The sequence below is a fragment of the Protopterus annectens genome, chromosome 9.part0 (genome assembly GCF_019279795.1).
Source record: "Protopterus annectens isolate FY-2018-M chromosome 9.part0, PAN1.0, whole genome shotgun sequence".
Classification (NCBI taxonomy): domain Eukaryota; kingdom Metazoa; phylum Chordata; order Ceratodontiformes; family Protopteridae; genus Protopterus; species Protopterus annectens.
This window is the reverse complement of record NC_056743.1, coordinates 1,357,538,358-1,357,561,306: the sequence shown is the minus strand read 5'-3', so window position 1 is coordinate 1,357,561,306 and position 22,949 is coordinate 1,357,538,358. Positions and strand designations below refer to the sequence as shown.

At 43.1% G+C, this 22,949-nt stretch overlaps 1 protein-coding gene across 2 annotated transcripts in view; it reads left to right on the top strand.

Annotated features, from left to right (window-relative positions):
* CCDC105 (coiled-coil domain containing 105) overlaps positions 1–22,949 on the top strand; it is a 560,734-nt gene that overhangs the window by 206,739 nt on the left and 331,046 nt on the right. For both annotated transcript variants that reach the window (XM_044084342.1, XM_044084343.1), the window contains exon 4: positions 8,833–9,046. In XM_044084342.1, the coding sequence (XP_043940277.1) occupies positions 8,833–9,046 (214 nt within the window). The remainder of the gene's footprint in view (positions 1–8,832; positions 9,047–22,949) is intronic.

Sequence of the window (22,949 nt, the reverse complement as noted above, 5' to 3'; positions counted from 1 at the left end):
AAAGATCGCTTGAAGAAATAAAAATGACCAGAAGGGCAGAGCCGAAGAAAGTGGATAACATCAAGCAAGAATTAAAAGGAGATATGTGGGAAGAGGGGGAAATAAAAAAAATATATATTTAGAGGTGAAGGGCTGGAGCCTGGAAGTTCAAGCATGTATGCAGATTTAAAGGGATAAAAATTACAAGGTAAAAAGTAAAGAAAAGATGATGAATGAATATGGCTTCAAGGTGATAAGTTGCAATTTCAGCAGCTAAAATCTAAAGTGAGTGAAGGAGGAAAAAGCAGATAAGACAAACAAAGGGTCAGAAGATAAAGCTCCTGATAAAATGAAAATACTTTAAAGGGCTGAGTAAAGGTTAGTAAATGCAGTTGTCATAGAAAGTAGCAGAAGGCAGATGATGACATTCCTGAAAGGAGGTGTGCAAAAGCGGAGGCAGAAATATGTTGGGGGTTGGGATAAATTAAAAGAAATGTGTCAGGGCATAAGGAATGCATGATCACTTTGAGATCACCATATGATAGCAATTCATATTAATTTTTGTACATGGTTATAAATTGGTTTTATATGCTGTTTAAGACACGTGCCAAGTCATATCAGAGATGTAGGGAGAAGGGGACAGAAATGATTTACATGTTTTCAAAAAATAAGTGAGCAAGAGAGGTATGGGAAGATGTAGAAGAAAACGGGAAAACACATCATAGCAGGATAGATAATTAGCAGAGGTTATATCTGCTCGTTCTAGAGAGTGGGTGGATGTGTTTGAGAAAACTGATTTCATCATGATGGGTAAAATATTGCAGCAAGGAAGTAGAAAGTGAAATAAAGGAGACAAAAAGAAATCAAAAGAAATACACAACTGTTTGAAGTTAGTGAAGGAAATCAAGGTGGGAAAGGCTGGTAGTAAATGACAACAAAATGGCAGGTGTGGAAAGCCATTATGGCATAGACTTGTAGGACTAAAGAAGAGAAGAGCAAAGGGGAAATTACTGTATAAGTTGGAAAGTGATATAAAGTAAATGAAAGCAAGACTGGACTGAACATATGTAGTGAGGGGAGGGAGAGGCTTTGGTGTTTACCCAGAGTGCAAAAAGGGAATGGCATAAAGTATAATAAGGGAAATTACAATGTGATGCTTTTGGACATAGCAACAGACAACAGCAGACAATTGGGCATCAAAGAGGTAAAACATGAAGAGATGGAGTTTAAAAGGTTAGGGAATAACACATTTATTAAATAGATACGTGGGACGAATTAAAATACTCGGGAGAAGGGGAGAGCAGGGAATGAATGCATACTGACTCATATAAAGGAAGACATACATAAAATATAGTAAAAGGTAAAGGTGTGTAATTTGTGTTGAAATAAAGAAATTATGTAAACACATTAAAAGTATCAAATAAAAACATAATATGGGAAAATAGAACATATAATGAAAATATTACATGACAGTGTGACTAATCCTATGCAGCTGTAGCTGTTAGAACATCTTAGCTTCTGTTAATGCCCTGCTTGTTGGCTATCAAAGAAGTTTATCAACAGTTTTTGCAAGCTTTTGTGAAGTATTCATATACCATCCCCAATATACAGGATGTGATGAAAACAAAGAGAGCTAAAAGAAAATAATAAAAAGCAGAAAGAATGTATAATGTTGACTGCTCTGCATCAGAAGTTAAAGTCACTGTGTTATATGAGCAAATAAAAACTGTTCAAACATATTTCTGAAGTATTTTAAGGCGTGTGTGTGAGTGTGTGTGTGTGTGTGTGTGTGTGTGTGTGTATACACACACACACACACACACACACACACACACACACACACACACACACACACACAAAAAGCTTGTTACTCTGCTTATGAACTTTAGTTCTGCAAAATTGCAGTATTATCCTCATTCATACAACAGTACTGTTTATGATATTAAGAAAACTCATATTAACAGACAGAACTCATATTAACAAGCGTATGATTTTTAATGTTTACAGTTCAAAAAAATGACCTAATGTAAATCAGTAGATCATGATGCTATATGAAGAAAAAAAGAAGTTATGTACTCACCATAACGTTCCATCTGAGTAGGTAACTTCATTTGTCAGCAACCTGTGGGTATCGGATCCGACCTGGATCCGAACCGGCAGCTTTCCAAGCTAAAGATCCGAGCTCCAAGCCCCTCCCCTTACCCATAATACCCTGCTACCTCCTTCCAGTCCTCAGATCTCGTTTGCCCAATTATACAATTTCACCAAGACAAAACAACAACCTGAAACATCCTAACCTAATGAATACCAAAAGTTGAAATCATTCTAGGATTCAGATAACCAAAGAACTAGGTTAGGGGTAAGGAGGGGGGGGGGTTTGGTTGCTAACAAATGAAGTTACCTACTCAGATAGAACATTATGGTGAGTACATAACTTCTTTATCTGAAATAGTTAACTTCATTTGATCATCAACCTGTGGGACAGAGTACCCAGCTACCAAAAACTTGGGAGGTCCTCAAGGAAGGATATTCCGGAGCACTGCAGAGCCAAAAGCTGCCCTTCCTCTGGATATTAAATCCAATTTATAATGAGAGATAAAGGTATGAGAGGAAGCCCAAGTAGCCACAGAACAAATGTCATCCAAGGGAACTCTTGACCAGAATGCAGCAGAAGTAGCCATAGAATGGGTAGAATGAGCATGAACCCCTAAGGGCTCTGGCAGACCAGTTATCTTGTATGTGAGCAAAATGCAGTGAGAAATCCATCTAGCTAGAGTCACCTTCGACACTGGCTTACCCAAGAAGGGCTTCGCAAAAGAAACAAAGAGCTGCTCTGACTTGTGAAAGGCAGCTGCTCTGTGCAGGTAAAAGTGCAATTGTCTATGAACATCTAACAAATGAAGTTTGTATTCCCTTTTATTCTGATAGTTAGGGAAGAAAACTGGTAGATTAATGGACTGATTGATGTTCGCCTCGGAAGCCACTTTAGGTAAGAAGGAAGGGTTAGTCCTGAGAGAGACTCTGTCCTCATGGAAAACAAGATATGGGGGTTTAGTACAAAGGGCCTGGGGTTCTGACACCCTTCTAGCTGAGGCAATAGCTATTAAGAAAGCAGTTTTCCAACATAAGAATTTTAAATCAACAGAAGCTGCAGGTTCAAAGGGTGGTCCAGTTACAGTCTGAAGGACCAAAGTTAGGTCCCATGGGGGAACAGCGTTCCTAATAGGAGGTCTCAAAAGAAAGGTGCCTTTCAAAAAGGTCTTACAAATCTTAGTGGAAGCTAAAGGACTAAGATTGTCTCCAATGTGAAAATGGGAAATGGCAGCCATTTGAACCTTTACAGTAGAAGAACTGGCCTCTTGCTGAAAAATATGAGATAGGAAATCAAGCACTGCTGGAATGAGAGCATTGAAAGGATCCAAATTCCTATGCAAGGCCCAAATGGAAAACTGTTTCCATTTGCTGTTGTAAACCTTTCTGGTAGAAAGCTTATGCGCTGCTACCAGGATGGATCTAACTGCAAACGAGATACCGGGAGTCCTGGCAACTAATGGAACTGGATCACCCAAGCTGAGAGCTTGAGGTTGTCTAGATTCGGAGTTTCTAATCCTGAAGGATGACAAATCAGATCCGGGATGGGATCTAAGATCCAAAGAGGAGCTATAAGATGAGACCGTAGGTATGGGAACCAGGTTTGACGAGACCAGAATGGGGCTATGAGGATAATCTTGTTCCCCAGCCGATGAGCTTTCTGTAAAAATGTTGTCATTAATAGAAGAGGAGGATAAGCATAAAGAAGACCGGATGGCCAAGCATGAACTAGAGCGTCTCTGGGGCTTTCCCCTGGGGGGGGGGGGATTAGAGCGAAAAACTCGCTGCACTTCGTGTTTGAAGGCGATGCAAAGAGACCGCAGCAAGGCTGACCCCACTTGCGGAAGATCTGTTTCACTACTAAGGGGTTCAGAGACCACTCGTAAGGTGGGAGGATAGTTCGACTCAGCTTGTCCGCTTGGATGTTGGACCGACCCGGAATGTGCATTGCTAACAGAAAACAGTTGGTGGATATCGCCCAATCCCAAACTCTCATGGCCTCTCGGCAAAGAGGGTAAGACCTGGTCCCCCCCTGTTTGTTGATGTACCAGACCATTGACATGTTGTCTGTCTGAATTGCAATAGTCCCTAGAGGGAGAAAGGCATGAAGAGCTTGCAACACTAGAAGTACCGCTCTCATCTCCAGAACATTGATATGCAGAATGGTCTCTGTCTGAGTCCATGTATCTTGGACAGTTCTGCCCATGCAATGCCCCCCCACCCAAGGTGAGAAGCGTCCCGTGGTTACCGTGGCCTGGGGTTGTGGCATTATGAACGGTCGTCCTTCTCGAAGCTCTTGAGATTGGAGCCACCATATGAGGGAATTTCTGCAAACTCTGCTGAGGGGGATCGGAGAGTCCAACGAGTGTTGAAGGATGGACCACTGGACCTGCAAGGTCCACTGGAGGACCCTCATGTGCAAGCGAGCTAAGGGCAAAAGGTTGATTGCTGCTGCATTGGACCCTAAGGCTCTCAGGACTAACTCCACTGATGGGGCTGGAGATTGAAGGAGTGCTAGAACATGAAGGGTTAAGCTGCGAAGTCTGTCCAACGTCAAGAAGGCCTTGGTCTGAAGCATGTCTATTCTGGCCCCTATGAAGTCCAGGACTTAAACTGGTTGAAGGGATGATTTCTTGTAATTTATAGTGATCCCCAACTGGGAGGCAAAGAGCAGGAAGCAATCCCTGGCTGAGCAGAGTAGATGCCTGGTGGAGGCGGCAAGGAGCCAATCATCCAGGTAAGGAAAAACCTGTATTCCCTGAAGCCTCAGGTGGGCCACTACAACTGTGGTAGTACACATCCTTGAGGTCTATGGAGCACATCCAGTCATTCTCCTGCAGTAGAGGGAGTATGGATTGAAGAGTGACCATCCGGAATTTCTCCTTGGCAATGAACAGGTTCATTGTAGAAAGGTTGAGAATTGGTCTTAAGTCCCCCATCTTTTTTGGCACCAAAAAGAACCTGGAGTAATTGCCTAAGCTGGACTGGTCTGGGGGGACGTGCTGGATGGCTCTTTTTTCTAGCAGCTTCTTTATTTCTAAAGCTGCAGCCTCCCTCTGACTGGGTGGAACATTGGGGAGGCGCCTCGATTGAGGAGGAAGATTTATGAAGGGAATAGAGTAGCCTCTGGATATTATTCGAAGCACCCAGCGATCTGTCGTGATGGACTCCCATTGTGCCAGGTGCTTCGAAAAACGCCCCCCAACTGCCTCCAGAGAGGAGCAGTCGGGCAAACCCTCAGGGCTGCTGCATGGGTCGATCGGAAAAGGGTTCCCGGGACCCAAAATTCTTTGGCCCCCCTCTGCCTCTGGGCCGGCGTCCACCTTGTCCCCCTCTGCCTCTGAAGGATGAAGGGTCTGGAGCATAACGGGACTGCTGAGACTTCCGGAACCACATCTTCTTTTGTCCTCTCTGGTTCCTGGAAAAGGACCTTTGAGGAGCCGAGAAGCGGATTCCGACAGCAGACAGCGTCTTCCCATCTTTCTCGCTCTGGACCAATGTATTGCGGATGGTCTTGCCAAACAGGGTAGAACCGTCGAAGGGAGCATTCGCGAAGGACGCCTTGAAGGGTTCTGCAAAGTCGCAAAGTCGGAGCCAGGTGTGACGCCGTAAGGCGATGCCTGATCTGCTGGCTCTAGCAGCCCTCTCCGTGTCATGGGAGAGTAGCCACATAGACATGTTCGATACAGATTTCAGAGTGGCCATGCGAGTCAAGAAGGTCTGTTTGTCCTCGGCCGACATGGACTCAGGGGGAGACTCAGTGTATTCCTTCACCAGATCCCGCTGAAGCCTAATCACATGGAAAAGGTAGCTGAAGCAAACATCTGCTTTCCGATATGATCCATCGTCCGAGACTCCTTATCAGGAGGATGGACCGAGGAACTATCCTGTGCCAGTTCCTTCTTGGTGGCAGCCACCACCACCATGGCATCTACCGAGGAACCTTTACTCCACGCTGTCCTATCCTCAGGGGGACTAAGGATCTTATCTGGTCTCCTGGGGATTGGCTCTAGAGTGTCCAGCTCCTTCCATGCCCTGGTAGTAATGAGGTCTACCAGGGGTCGGCCGGAGGGGACACCCAAGAGGTAGATGGGCCTGCGTCAAACACCTCCAGAAACACCGACTCATCCGAGGAATGCTTTTGAGCTGACAACCACCCTTTTAGGCGTAGCATTTCCATAATGTCTCCAAAGGAGACATCCTCGGGGGGTGACCTGGGGTAACCTTCCCCTTCCTCTAAATCAGCGTCTTCCGTGAGGGACTCAGAGGAGTCCAAGTGCCTCCTCTTACACTTACATTTGTGAGGGACCTCCTCGGCAGGACTGTCCGAGGAGGTCTCACCAACAGGGTCATGTTCCTCCAGTGGAACTGGCTGGGGCGTTGACGCAGGCTGTCCCTGGGGCTGGATGTTGGAAGACAAGCCCATCTGCGAGGGAATGGTGGCTGGATCCATAGCATGAGCAGGGGGTCTTGAACCTCTTGAGAGAACCCTCTCCACCACTTCGAACGCCGAAGGTGAACCACTCTCTCTGGGTTCCATGAGTAACACCCTCGGATCCAATGCCGGGATCGGAGTTGGAGCCGAAGCGATTGGACCCGAAAGGGAAGTGTGCTCCGACTGCAGTGGAGCCGAAGACACACTTACCCCCTCGGATTCGATGCACAGCTCTCGGCCCCGAGAGCTCGTATCCGAAAAGGGATCCGACAAACTCGAGGGCATGGCCGGGGTCGAAGTAGCAACTACTATCGGTGCCGACTCCCTGACTCCGAGACTACTCGGATCAGATGGCTGCGAAACCCGATAATGGATCGGAGAAGGAGCTATGGGGGCAAAAAATGGGGCTGAGCGCCCCCCGGAGTGGGGGAGAGACAGGAGTACTCCCATCTGCATCTGGGCTTGGAGAAAGCAACGCATCATCTGGTCCATGTCAGCATCTGAGATGCTTCGTGTCAACCTAGAAGAGGACGCCGAAGCTGGCCGGGAAGGTCGCCGCGACAACCTCGAAGATGGCCAGGGCTCCTCCTCCGGCTCTAGCGAGAAACGTGGAGAACGGAGCCAAGAGAGGGAGGACCCGGGAATCTTCAGGGGAGAAGAGAGCTGTTTAGCCAGTGGGACCGAGGAGGGCTGAGTCGGCCCGCCGCTTGTGGCTCCTGTGTTTCTTTCTATCCCTCTCTCTCTCTCTCTCTCTCTCTCCTCTCTTTTCTCTTGGAGTCCTTCTCTCCCTGGGAAATGGTGGGGGGTTGAGTCCCAGCCAGGGGAGATAGCACAGCTGGCTAAACAGCCGCAGCCATGGCTGGAGCCACTGAGGGAGAGGAGCAAGAAGCAGAATCCGCGGGTATAAGACCCACCAGAATCAGCTTGTTCCTCCTATCCCTCAGAGCCCGGGGGTTAAAGGCTGCACAAATATGGAAGCCCGATGATAAATGTGCTACCCCCAGGCAAAGAACGCACTGAGTGTGGCCATCGGCTGGGGAGAGCTTATGGCCACACTCAGAACACTTGGAGAAAATGGCCTTAGGGCCTTCGGCCATACCAAACCACAACCACACACACACTTACACACAAGAAAAAGGGGAAGGGGGAATATACTAAAACTAGCTAGGCTAATGGGTTTAAACAATCACAAACACACACCTCTCAAAATTTTGCAAAAGGTCAAGAATTTACCCAATACTCACTACCTAACCACCAGGAGCTCATAACTCGTGCTTGTTAAAGCCGCAGCAAACGAAATCTGGGGACTGGAAGGAGGTAGCAGGGTATTATAGGTAAGGGGAGGGAGCTTGGAGCTCGGATCTTTAGCTTGGAAAGCTGCCGGCTTGGATCCAGGTCGGATCCGATACCCACAGGTTGCTGAGCAAATGAAGTTAACTACTTCAGATCATATCTTATTGCACACAAGCAGTGCTAAATGTACTCAGCTGTTGGCCTTGTCTTTCTGAAACTCAAAATAAAAGGTAAACTGTGTGTTACGCATACATTTTGTCATCGACTACTGCTTATGTAAGCATATGGTCTACTGTTAATGCACCATTCTTCCTCTGTAAATCTTCACAGTTGTTACACTTTAAGCCAATGTATGCATTTTAATGCTTTACCTGATCTCAACCATGCTGTAAATGTGTGCTTGCCAAATTTACTAAACGTTCTGAAAAAGCTGAACAATTACAGCATTTAGCTCAATGGTGATTTAAATCTTGAGCACTGCTCTTATTAGTGTGCAATCTATATGTATTTCAGGAGCGTTTTTGGCTGCATGTGAGTCAGATTTTCCATTTAGAAGAGCACATTATGTCCTATTACAGTGTAGCAAGCCTCTAATTAGAAATGCAGGCTTTGTTCCGCATGGTATTCTATGAGTTGGGACATGGCCAAGTACTTAGGTAACAGCAGTTGGCTGAAATGTGTATTCATCAAATAATGTCAGTGTCTCTGAGATTTTGTCCTTTTTCAAAGGAACACTGACCTTAGAATTGATTGTTCGGGTATACAGAAATCAAAGCCTCTTGTATGAGGATGCATGAATAGTTGCCTTATCCCTGACAGGAAAGTAGGCAGATTAAAAAAGCAGTCAAGTTAATTTGTTTTCAGTCTGCTCAGTTTGAAATGAAGGAGCTATTGATGAACTAATATAGATTCATTAAATATGCTGAGACAAGAATGATAAGAAATGTTTAATTAGTATGATGTGAACAGATTTGTTGGTTTAGCTCTTTCTTCTCAATTTCTGACTCTCTCTCTCTATATTTATATATACCAAGACACTAGATATGTGCCGTAAGCGCTTGAATGAATGCAGTGCAGAGAGAAGTCGTGCTCTGGACTTGACAGCTCACACAATGACCGGACCAGTCCATGAAGGAGGTCAGGAGTCCAGAAATGGTAGGGAAAGTATAACCCCAAGTAGAGCAGCATCCAGAAGAGAAGAAAGGCCAGAAACTCCAAAACCAAACTCTCTTGGTTCCTTTACTCCAGGTAAAACAAAGTCTTCCAAGATCTGACAAAAAGGCTAGGGTGTTTAAAATGTGTCAAAGAACTAATCTAAATGAAATATACACTTAAAGAAAATCAGTTATGAAGTCTGATATTTAATATACATTTTATTGCCAAATCAGATGATTTTGCCCTTGATAATATTGTACACATTGTAAATAACCATTTCAGTTTTGTCAAGGGAAAGTACAGTTATGTGAATAAAAGTGCCATAACATCGACACAAGATGGCCACCGTCCTATAGACACTGCTGTTTCTATGCTCTATCAAAGCTAATATTAATCTCTAACTTCTAAGGTAGAGAATTTTTTTTCTGCTCAAAATATTCAATTTGATAACTCACTCTACCCATACAAACTATTCAACTACCTGAGATTGGAAGCAATACTTTTGAAATAAGCAGATTACCTTGAATCCTGTGGACTCTTCAGCACATGTGCACTGCTTGATATCTGCCGTGTGCTGCCTACCATGATCTCCCTGATTCCACGGCCCTGGGCAGGCCCAAAAACACTTCATTTCAACTCTGACCTTTCTACCAGGCTTGCAACACTTTCGTAAAGGGACTCAGCCTCAAAAATGCGTTTCTACAGCAACAAACTCAAAAAGATAGTTTTTCTTCAGTCCCCTCACACTTTCAAGGTTGCAGCACTATCAAATGGGATTTTTATGAGAAAATCTTTGTAAGAACAATTGGTTCTGCTTCGTTCAGCACCCTTGGAATATCCCTGCTGTTCAACTTGGATTAGACTCAATACTGCTGTGAATCAATACTGGTGTTTGTTTATTCACAAGACTTCACACCAGTTCAGTCTGCAACTCCACAGTTAAGTGTATATATTGCTTTTGTTGCTACCTTTGTGTAACCTCTACAGGCTCCATCTAGGTTGTTAAACTATACTGCCTTAATACAATCAACTTAGCTTAACCTTCTCGGTTGATAAATATATCCTCCATGTACTACTGCTACCACTGACCCCACTTTTTTCTGAACTAAGTTAACTCTTTAGGGGTTTATCAGTGATTCCCAACCTTTTTCATACAATGGAAACTTTAACATGTTCATGGCTCGACCAGAGCCCCTGGACATATCCACATTATAATGACTCAGTACTGAAAGAAGATGCTAAACACAGCTATAGAATACCTATTTTATTAAGCTGTTAAGTTTTCTTCCAGCTACCCAGACATGCTCAATGAATGTGTTGCAGATTAACCATTTACTCTATAAAAATGAAGGCTCACTCATGTACACTGAAAGAATACTGACCCACTGCAGTCTCTTTTTGTATGAACTGGGTCACTGTCAGAAGTTTACCGGATTACATTATCTATTGTTTGTTTTCTACTATATGCTATTTACGGATCACCTTCATTTCGTCGACAGTTCATTTCACTGACACTCAACTCAGCAGGCCCAATTCACTGAAACTTCATTTCACTGACACTCATTTAGTCGACAATGATATATGGCTTATTCCCCACTGTAGAGTGACCCTATAGTTAGGCTATATAGTAAGGGGGGGTATGGTGGGCACAGCCACCCACAATGGGGGGTTGTGGGGGGATAAGCCCCCCACATACTAGGGTTCTATAATGGTTTTTTGGTAATAGTTATTCATTGCACTTGTAAGAATGCATCTGTATACTGTAAAATGTTTATGATATGTGGGGGGGGCTTCACCCCCCCACACCCCCCATTGTGGGGGGTTGTGCCCCCCCACACACCCCCTTACTATATATTCTAACTCCAGGGTTGCTCTACAGTGGGGAATAGGCCATATATCATTGTCGACAAAATGAGTGTCAGTGAAATGAAGTGTCAGTGAAATGAAGTTTCAGTGAATTGGGCCTGCTGACTTGGTTGTCAGTGAAATGAATTGTCAACGAAATGAAGGTGACCCCTGTTTATTTGGTTTCTCTATAACATTTTGTACTGAATGAAAATTTGGGCTTGGTCGATGGTAAATGTGTACATATGTGAAATGTTCTCAGTATTTCTTTGTACGATATGTCAGGTATTGTCAGCTTGAAATGTTAACTGTAAACAAGTACAGTTTCTTAGTTTAGTCTCATGTTAAAAAATTATGGTTATACTATACTGTTTATTATATTTATCCATAGAGAAGTGAATCCACATAATGGACTAGAAGATTATACTTAAGCCAATTTCATGCAGCTCACTAAGGGTTGTGGCATTTTCCATGCCATACCTAATTTCTTTAATTCATCTTAAGTGTGACTCATCAACTTTATGCCTAGTTCCTAGTCTCTGCCTTACTCTCCTAACCCACTAAGAGCTAGATAATTTTGCAGTTGATATATTAGGAAGCTATGCTATCTATACTCTGTAAGTATTATTTTTTAACTTTGGAAATACAACATTAAGAGAGCTCATACTCACTAACCATTTCAGTGTTTATAACTTCAGATCTCTATCACTTACATTCCCTTTCTCTTCTGGGCAATGTAGGATTGTGATTAGGCATAAGGTAACTGCAGGAAGAGATTTACACTTATGTCCCTAAAAGTTAAGATACTTCCTCTCATATTTCTCCCTTTTCTGCCTAGCAATTTAGCTAGAAACACTGCAGTTCTATGTGAACTATTGATTCGTGGACTATTAAGGGGATTTAGATAGAAGAGAAAAGAAAATTATTTTTCCACTTGATCTTTAAATCTAAAGCCAACATAACTCTGGTGCAGGAAACACATCTACTGCCTGAACAATGGAATTCCACTCTTAAGAAAAAAATGGATTAAGTCCATCATTGCCTCTGGCAAAGAAATGAATAGCTCTGGGGTAGGTATCATAGTGAAAGGAAACTTCTCCCAGGAAATCAAAAGCTACGACTCAGATACTGAAGGCTGATGGTGTTACATAACATTCTGCTGTCCACACCTAGACAAGCCTATTCTATTACTAAACTTATATACCCCTTGCACCAAACAACACAAATTTATCATGACTATTTACAAAATCCCGTCAGACTGGAACTCTGTTCTCGAATTGATATTAAAAATGGAGCTAGACAAGGGTGTCCAATGTCTCCTACCTATTCAACTTGTATATTGAACCCCTTTTCTTGCTAATCACACAAAAACTTATCACCGTATTCCCACCCTTTTCAGTACTAAAGTTCCATTCTTGGCTTTTGCTGATGACCTTAACTTTTATTACTCCCTCCCTAATTCTGACCTCCCAAAAATACTAGTAACTGACAGATCCAGTAACTGACAGAACAAACTCTAAAACCAAACATAACAATCATGCTTCTTCAGCCATAATGGAACTTAGAAATGACATTTATTTATTTGAATCAGTCCAGCAATACCCCCAATAATAAATTCACTTTTTATTCTCACTGCCATAAGACGTGATCCAGGTTGGATTTTTTCCTTGTCAATAATGTTTTTCTCAATTTTTACTTTCTAGTTCATTCTGAACTCAGATTCTTCTCGGATCACTCCAAGATTACTCAAACCATTGACTGGTCCAAAGACCCAACCACTAAAAATAGAGGCCATGCCTGGGCATTTAACTCTAATTTATTAAACAACAAAGAGATTCTGCAGGAAGTCAATTATATCCTTGACCAAGCCTTGACCTCTATCGAACATAACCAGCTACTCTTTGACATCTATTGGGCCTCCATCAAATCTATGATCAGAAGCACTCTCATCAATAAAGCATCTTACTACAAAAAAGTTCCTACTCTAAGAATCCTCTATCAAAAAGGAAATTAATAAGCTTGAGACCTACCTCCAATCAACTTTCAGTCATGTTTATGAAAAACAATTAATCCATCTACAGAAAACATTTCTGGACCTCAATAGTAAAAACTTATAATTTCATGAGATAAGATCCCACCTACTCTCAAAATTCCTGGCTAGATGAATTAATCAAAACAAACTCTCCCCAAGTATAACAGAAATATTCTACCAAGATAAGCGCTATCATAAAAACCAAGATATAATTGGCATTTTTGAATAAATCTACATTGGTTCATATAGTTTACCTGACCTTTCTTCAAATAAAGCAGATATATAAACTTTTTTGAACCAACAACATTTTCCTAAATTTAGTCTGGAACAACAAACAACTGTATCATCCCCCATTACCCAACAAGAAATAGTCATGGTTATCAACAAGCTTAAGCCCAATAAAGCTCCAGGTCCTGATGGCTTTACTGCAAAATTCTACAAAGAGTTTGGTCAAAAAATATCTCTCTTCCTTTTTCTTCTGTTTACCTACATTACCCACAGTGGAATTAAAGATTTACACCTAAATGCCTCTAAAATGATTTTCATCCCTAAATCCAATTTGGATCTTAAAAATGCCTCTAAAATGATTTTTCATCTCTAAATCCAATTTGGATCTTAAAAAGCCTTGGGACTATAGACCCATTGCTCTTATTAACCTTGACATGAAGATCTATGCATCTATCCTAGCTAACAGAATTAAACCTATTGTCCCTGCCATTATCTCTACAGAACAATCAGGGTTCACTCAGAATAGACAAACCTTTGATCATACTCTCCTTCTTGACACTCTGTGAACCATCTGTACCACTACTTGCAACACTATATATACCCTGGCTATTGATGCCACTAAAGCCTTTGATAGATTGACTATATAGTTCCTCCTATCTACCCTTCCTAGGTTCAACTTTCCTCCAGTCTGGGTCTATATTAGCTCACCGAATGCTTAGGTAAGTGAACGGTGATTAATCGACCCCATGTAAGCGAAAGCTTACAAAACCGAACTGTCAGAACAGCGATTTTTTTCCCTTGGAAAAAAATCGCTGTTCCAACAAAAGAAAAAAAGAAAGCACATTAAAACATGAGATTAAGTGGGGGGCTTTGCCCCCCCTACTTATATATACCAACTCCAAGACCGCACAACAGTGCAGAAAATGGCAAAGTACCAATCAGCCAAGCAAATTCTTTCCCAGGGAAAGAATTCGCATACATGCCGCTTTGATATTTTGCAGTTTTGGTTTTGCATTCGAAAACATGTGTCTTTGTTCTGCTGATAGGAACCCTCCAGTCTTTATACAGTCTATTAAAACTCTATACTCTTAATGCCCACACTATCTTACAAATTAACAACAACCTTTCTTCTCGAATTGATATTAAAAATGGAGCTAGACAAGGGTGTCCAATGTCTCCTACCTATTCAACTTGTATATTGAACCCCTTTTCTTGCTAATCACACAAAAACTTATCACCGTATTCCCACCCTTTTCAGTACTAAAGTTCCATTCTTGGCTTTTGCTGATGACCTTAACTTTTATTACTCCCTCCCTAATTCTGACCTCCCAAAAATACTAGACTCAATTGATAAATACTCGAGATTCTCCAACTACAAACTAAATCTAGAGAAATCAACCATCTTCCACCTGAACCCTTTCTGCCAACTACCTATTTGCCCCCCCAAACCAAAACTATTCAGTCTCTACAGTACCTAGGTATTTCTTTCTATCAAGACCCCAACCAAATCTACTTGAACAGTATTTCCAAACTATGATCTAACATCCGACAAGACTTGAACAGATGGGCAAAGTTACACCTCCCATTTTTTGCCAAAGCTGCTATAATTAAAATTAACATCTTACCCCATCCACTCTATGTTTTCAATGCTTTTAACATAATTATTCAAAGCAAATTTTTCAAATCTCTCCATTTGTCTCTCTCCAAATTCCTATGGTCCCCCAAATCAATCAGAATTAGCTACAGTAGACTAACTCTCCCTAAAGACAAGGGTGGGTTAAGCTTACCTGACTTCAAACTTTATTATGATATTATCAATGGTAACAAGATAGTAAGAATATCCGATTATGCTCCCAATACACCCACCTGGTCCCCTACATGGGTTAAAGTATTCTATAGCTATATTAAAACATTAATTTTCAGTACCAAAGCTCTCCCCTTTATTAATACAGAAAACCTAAAAAACTACACTCAACCATTAAACATAAATAACTATCCTCCAAATGATTTTTAAATCACTAACATCATTTATTGCCTTCAATACCTTGCATCCACTCTACCTCAAATCCCAACCTCAAACTGAAAAACAAAATTATCAGTCTTGGTAAATACCCCCTTATCAAAGAGTTAACAATAGCAGATCTCTTTGCTTTCAAAAATAATTCAGTAACTGATATAAGACTACACTTGTCTTTAACCAAAAGCTATGCAATCATCTTGAGACAAATCCTAGACCTTTGTGTAACACCCTAGAAGATACCTCTTTAACTCTAAATGATATTAAGGCCTGCAAATCCATATGGAACCTCCTTATACTTAAAAAGAAAATTATCTCTAACGTATATAAACTTAGCCTTTCTCTCCGAACCCAAAATGAACTAATTTTTTTTCAAACTACTGGAGAGCACAAGATCTCTCCATTTCCCCTAACCTAATTTCCCAAGCTATTCAAATTTCCTTGAAACTTATTCCCCTTAAAAAACAAGTATACCCAGCTTATGATCTTAAACTACACATACCTTGCCTCTACTATACTCTCTAAAATCTATCCCTCCTCCTCTCCCCTCTGTGCCCAATGTACCAATCATAACGCTGATTTGCTCCACATTGTCTGGAGCTGTAAATGTTCTTGCAGACTCTGGTGCTCCCTTTGGATACAGTTGAAAAAAATGGGATATGAGAAAACGACCCTATCTTAGAAATTTGCTGTATTACATATCACACCTGCAGGATTATCCAAACTTCAGACTCGCATCTTAATCACACTCTTCTCACTTATCAAATGCTACATTACCCTTAACTGGAAGGATGGATCCTACTCAATTTGGATGGATTTAAACAACTTGCTATCAAACACTTACTTGCCCACAAATATCTCAAATACACCCAAAGACTTAGTTCACACTTTACTGAATACTGGAACACTCTGTTCGACGTCATTCTAGCTTAATCTCAGTTAACCTATTTTTTTTGTTAGACATAAGGCGTACCTATAAATAGTTATGTGTTCATAGGTTCATAGGTTCATAGGTAGGTACTGGGCTATCTGCTCTAAGGCATATATTAGCCCAGCCACGTTGTGCGTTATTCACCGCCTCTTTGGTTAGTTCCCTAGGCCTTTGATCTAGCAGCTAGTACCCTTGGCCCCTATCTAGTAGAGCTGTTGGTATGATCCCTGGTGTGAACTTTCTGTTACCCATCCACTCGTCAAGGTTCCTCTTGAAGAGTGATAGTGAGGGGTTCTGTCTTACGTAGTTTGGGACCTTGTTCCATAGCAAGGGAAGTCTTTGCAAAGGGACTCTATCCCTCCAGCATGTTCTATTCATTGTTGTGCTGAGGTTTATATCCCTAGAACGTGTAGCTTGAGTAGATTTGGTTTTGCTAAGATGGAGCATGTTCAACAGTTCTGGGTTGGACATGGCTCTGTATGTTAGACAGAAATCGCCTTTGAGAAGGCGGTATGCAACAGAGAAAAGCCTTAGTTTTTTCAATCGTGCTGCATAGGGCAACAGTTTGAGGCCAGTAATCCTCTTAGTGAGGTACCTCTGTGGTCTCTCCAGCTGCTGGAGATGCCTAGCCAGGTACATTCCAATTCGTGCATTGTACTCAATAATGGGTCTGATGAGGGAAGAGTAGAGGGGCACCACTATATCCTTAGATCTTGATGCAAACCCTTTCATGATCAGATAGGTCACATAGAAGGATTGTCTAATGACCTTGGCAACATGGTTATCAAAGGAAAGCTTACTATATACTTGGGTCCTTAGATCCCTTATTACTTCTTCAGATTTCAGGGGGTTACCTCCTATGTGGTAGTTCGCGGGTACTCTGTTTTTTCCAAAGGGGATTACTACACATTTTTTAGCATTTAGCTTGAGACCATGGCTTTGACACCATGCATCAGTCTCATTAAGGCCCTTCTGGAGGATATCCATGTCGGCCGGAGATTCTGTTATAGCACCCAGATGTCCTTCAAGGATGCATCTGCAGTCATAACATATGGGTTGTCCTGCCTCAGGCAGCCCTTCGGTCGGCCGGATTCCAAAGTCTGGGTCTGGCCTCGGCTGATGTCGCACTTTCCCCGACGTCAGAGCATCTGGGGTATAAAAGCATCAGCCGACGCCATTTTCCCCAGTCTTTCTTGCCACATGGTGCCCGAAGCAGAAGCAGTTCGCAAGTGTCGGTCGGTCAGCTCCTGTGATTCAGCTACCGAAGACTTCGAAAAAGCTAAGTACCCCGTTGGGGACTCTTTCTTGCCTCAGCCGATGTCAGATAAAGTAAATAATTGTTTAACTTGTGGGAAACAAATACCTCATAAGGATTTCCACTCTTACTGCCTCCCTTGCTTAGGCCCAGACCACGACGTCTCGGCCTGTTCAGCCTGTGCTTCCTTCCACCGACGAACTCTTAGACGTCGGTCGGAGTTTGCAGAGGAATTCTTTGGGGCTACTTTTGCATATAAGATGCTGTCGGAGACTCCGACTTCGCATTTGGTGAAAAGACGGAAGGACAAGGACAGACACTCGCAGCCTGCGGTTTCGGCTGAAACCACGGTTAGGCCTACCGCGAGTGTCTCGGTTTCGGCCGAAACCGAGTCCTCGGTACTTCCTTTAACCAAATCCACTCAACCGACCACCGCGGCCCTGGAGGCCCCGGCTGAGTCGGCTACTGAGCTTCCTACTGAAACCAGTGTCCAGGAAATGTCCGACACCATCCCTTTGGACAAGTCTACTCCTGCACGTGGTGCAGCCAGACCCCCTGCTTCCATGTCCATTAAGGCTTTTTCCAGGGCTAAAGCTGCTAAAATTGCTAAAGCTTTGCCTCCCAAGACTACCTGTCAGAGACCTACTTCTAGTTCTCAGATCCTCAGCCTTGCAGAGGACCTTATCTCTTTAATTAGAGGTTCTCAGCCTCACCCGGACAGGGGCTCTCAACCACCACCAGACAAAAAGCCCAGGACTGAGCCCAATGACCAGCTCTCTTCAGATGAGTCTACGGATGGATCTGTGTTGTCAGATCACCAGGAGGAGGCTTATTCGGCCTACGAGGATTCTGATGCTGAAGAATCTATCCCTTCGGCCTCCCCTCCTGAAGAGTTTTCCTTTGGTGAGACACTACACTCTATGAGAGAACATTTTCAATGGCAGGGTCAGGAATTTTCTGATTCTAGAAAGAGATTAAGGACCTTTTTACATTTACCTCAGCATAGGCCCTTAGCTATACCTCCTGTTTTGAATGTTATTGATGATGTGTACAATGATGTTAGTACAGCCCTGATTCTCTCCCTCCGGCTCCTGCCAAACCTGATAGATACTACAGGGTCCCGGATTCTCATCTACATCTGTACAAGGCCCATTCTGCAGACCCAGATACTATTTCTCAGGGCCCAAAAGGGGTTGCAGCTGCCACTGCCAAAAATCCTCTACCTTCTGAAAGGGAGTCTAGAGCTTTAGAGAGATGGGGAAAGAAGGTATATACTTCTGCAACTCTTTCCATGAGGGCATTAAATTGTCAATTTCATATGATACAGTACCAAGAGTATTTGTTAGATGAATTGCATAAGAAGCTTTCCTCTTCTGAACCCCTTGACCGTAAATCCCTTCAGGATCTGGTACATAACTCACAGCAGGTTAGTAACCATTTTCTGCAGTGTGGTTATGATGCACTGGAAGCTTCATGTAGGTCAGCTATGACTGGGGCAGTTATTCGTAGGCATGCCTGGTTGAAGGAACAATCTTTACCAGACCATGTTAAAGCTAAACTCCTGGATGCTCCAGTGGAAAAACAAAAATTATTTGGTTCCTCGGCTCAGGAGGTCTTAAAGATGTTTGAAGAAAAGGCAAAATCTGTGCAAACAGTTAAGAACTTTCTGCAAGTACAACCACCAAGATTCAGCAGAAACTGGCCTACTAAGAATTGGTCCTTTCCAGACTCGGACAGATCCCAGAGGGGCAGGAACAGGCGTCCCAGAGGTAGAGGGCAAGCTAGAGGCTCCTACAGAGGCCGTCAGTGGCAGCCTACCAACCAGAGAGGTAGTGCGGGAACAGCAACAACAACTACCACACCTGGACAGACTCAATGACTTTCCTTTGATTCCGCCGACCAGGGCTCAATTGGAAGCACCATTGGGCGGAAAGCTTTCCTTATTCTCAAAAAACTGGCAATACATTACAAGGGACACATGGACACTGCAAATAATAGACAAAGTATACAGGTTCCATTTCCACACTTTGCCAAGAAGAAACGGAATGCCAAACCTGCCACCAAATCAGAGGGCAGAGGCTTTAAAGCAGATCAACAACTTAATACAAATGAAAGCCATAGAAAAGGTACCTCTTACAGAACAAGGCCAAGGATTTTACTCCAGATTATTCCTTGTTCCAAGAAAAGAAAATCAATGGAGGCCTATTCTCGACCTGTCCGCACTGAATACTTACCTCATTGTGCCAAAATTCAAGATGCTGACCCTACAGCAACTTCTTCCCATGCTGGGCAAGGAGTCTTGGCTGGTGACTCTAGATCTCAAGGAGGCATACCTGCATGTCCCTATTCGGCAAAGTTGCAGAAGACACCTCAGATTTCTTGCAGGATCGGAGCATTATCAATTCTCAGCATTTCCCTTTGGCTTATCTACTGCGCCCAGAGTATTCACAAAATGCCTGGCATCAGTAATTGCACACTGCAGACTTCAGGGGATTCAAATCTACCCATATCTGGACAACTGCCTTATACATGCGGACAACAAGAAAAATTTGATAAAGGACTTGGACTATGCCATCCACCTATTACAGGCCCTGGGATACACAGTCAACATCCAAAAATCAAGACTTGGTCCATCCCAAAGGATAACCTTTTTGGGTGCAGATCTAGACACAACCACCCAAATGGCCTTTCTCACAGAAGAAAAACAAAAACAACTTCCGGATTACTTCTTGAATCTGACAAGACAAACTCAGCTAACTGCAAGGAAAATCCTGCAGGCCCTGGGTTACATGGCATCCTGCATAATTCTGATTCCACAAGCCAGGCTGCATATGAGAAAATTACAGTGGTACCTAAGGAGTGTATGGTCTCAGCACAGTCACAGTTTGGAAACTTTGATACCAATCATTCCTTGCCTTCAAAAGGAATTTCTGTGGTGGGCTCAAGCCTGCCAGTCCAACAGAGGGTTGCCTTTCAACAAACCAAAAACAAAACAAACCATCACCACGGACGCTTCAGACCAAGGATGGGGAGCACACATGGAGGGCAAATGTATCCAAGGCCTATGGTCTCACGGGCAGCTGCGCATGCACATAAACCAAAAGGAAATGCTGGCAGTGATACACGCAATTGAGGCCTTCAAACCTTTCCTCCATCAAGGCCACCTGTTAATAAGGACAGACAACACCACAGTCATGTGGTACATAAACAAGCAAGGAGGCACGCATTCCTACCCTCTATGCAGGCTGGCCATGAATCTATGGGAACTATGCTTGAAACTCAGTATCCAACTACAGTCCCAGTTCGTGCCAGGGAAAGAAAATGCACTGGCAGACAGCTTAAGCAGAACTACCATGGATGCACACGAATGGATGCTGCACCCAGACATCTTTCTGCTCATAACACAGGCATGGGGAAAGCCAGAGATAGATCTGTTCGCCTCGCCCCACAATCATCAACTGAAGACATTCTGCTCAAGGACAAACCACCCACAAGCTTGGAGGGTGGACTCTCTCTCTTTCAGCTGGAAAGCTCTAAAAGTCTATGCCTTCCCACCTCTCCCATTAATGTCCAAGGTTTTACTGAAGATCAGGGCAGAACAGCCAAGAGTGATTCTGATAGCTCCAGACTGGCCAAGGCAGCACTGGTACCCACTATTGAGGAGCATGTCACAGACGAAACCGTGGCCTCTCCCCCTATGGCCACTTCTTCTGACGCAGAACAATTTCAAGATCATGCATCCCAACTTGAAAACATTGCAGCTAACTGCCTGGAAAATTCCATAAACCACCCTCAAAATAACTTATCACAGAGAGGAAAGGACATTATTATGGAAGCTCGCCGCCCTTCCACAAGGAAGACATACTCAGCAAAATGGAAAAGATTTCTCATTTGGAACACAACAAAAGGCTTAGATGTGACAGTGGCGAGCATGGCACATATTCTGGAATACTTAGCAGAATTGTTCCACAATGGCCTGTCCTATTCTTCCATTAAGATTCATGCCTCAGCAATTTCAGCAGAATACAATGTTGATCCACCTATCTTCTCGCATCCTCTACTCAGGCAATTTCTGAGAGGAATCAAAAACATCAATCCTCCAAGGAAACCACCTTTACCTACTTGGCATCTCATCTTTGTGCTGGAGAAACTAACACTTCCTCCCTTTGAACCAGCAGCATCGGCGGATCTACAGTTTCTGTCTTGGAAAACTGCATTCCTTCTGGCCATAACTTCAGCAAGAAGAGTATCTGAGTTACAAGCTTTAATGGCAGTACAGCCATTTCTTATCTTCCATCAGGACAGAGTTTCATTGAGAACCAATCCTACTTTTATGCCAAAGGTGGTATCTAGGGTATCCTTGAACCAAGCTATCCACTTGCCTACATTCTTCCCAAATCCACAAAATAAAGGGGAAAAACTTCTACACACTCTGGATATACACAGACAACTACGCTACTACTTGGACAGAACTAAAAGTTACAGAAAGACTGACCAACTCCTTGTAGCATATGCTGCTGGGGTACAAGGAAAAGCAATTTCCAAACAGACAATTTCAAAGTGGATAGGAAATTGCATTCGATTTTGTTACTCTTTTCATGGAAAGACTGTTCCTGCAAACATTAGGCCTCATTCCACGAGGGCCACAGCCACCACTACAGCCTTCCTAAGAGGGGTGGCTACCAAGGACATTTTAGAAGCTGCTACATGGAGCTCCGTGCATACATTTGCCAAACATTACAATTTACCTTTATACTCCAGATCCAGAGCAGGTTTTGCTACAGCAGTCCTGCAGGGTATCTTAACTACACCATCCTTTTCTTAGTACCTCCTCCCCAGATTGGCTATGGTATTCTACCCATATGTTATGACTGCAGATGCATCCTTGAAGGACATAGTACAGTTTTGTACCTACCATAAATGTAGATGTCCGATAGGTATGCATCTGCAGTCAGGTTTACCCTCCCTCCTTCCCCTCTGTGGTATTCCTAGGGTGCTTACCCCTCCATTAGCTAGCTGGGGGATCTATTATGGTGTATTTGTTTGTATATATATATATATATATATATATATATATATATATATATATATATATATATATATATATATATATATATATATATATATATATATATATATATATATATATATATATATATATATATGTATATATTTTGGAAAATGTTTGGAATTTATTGCATTCCTCAAAATTTGGCCTTCCTAGAGGGCACCTGGCATCTGGGGCAAGAAACACTGAGGAAAATGGCGTCGGCTGATGCTTTTATACCCCAGACGCTCTGACGTCGGGGAAAGTGCGACATCAGCCGAGGCCAGACCCAGACTTTGGAATCCGGCCGACCGAAGGGCTGCCTGAGGCAGGACAACCCATATGTTATGACTGCAGATGCATACCTATCGGACATCTACATTTATGGTAGGTACAAAACTGTACTTTTGCAGTCGTCTGCAAACTTGGTCAGCCACAGCCCTTCAGTGCTTGCCTGTACTTCTGAGAAGTATATGCCAAACAGGAGTGGCCCCAGGACAGAGCCCTGAGGCACACCGCTCGTTACTGGTCTGGATTCTGACATAGATCCCGCTACTCTTACTTTGTGCGATCTGTGTGAGAGCCAGTTTGTGATCCATCTTGTGACATAAGGGTTTATGCCCAGGTTGGTGAATTTATCA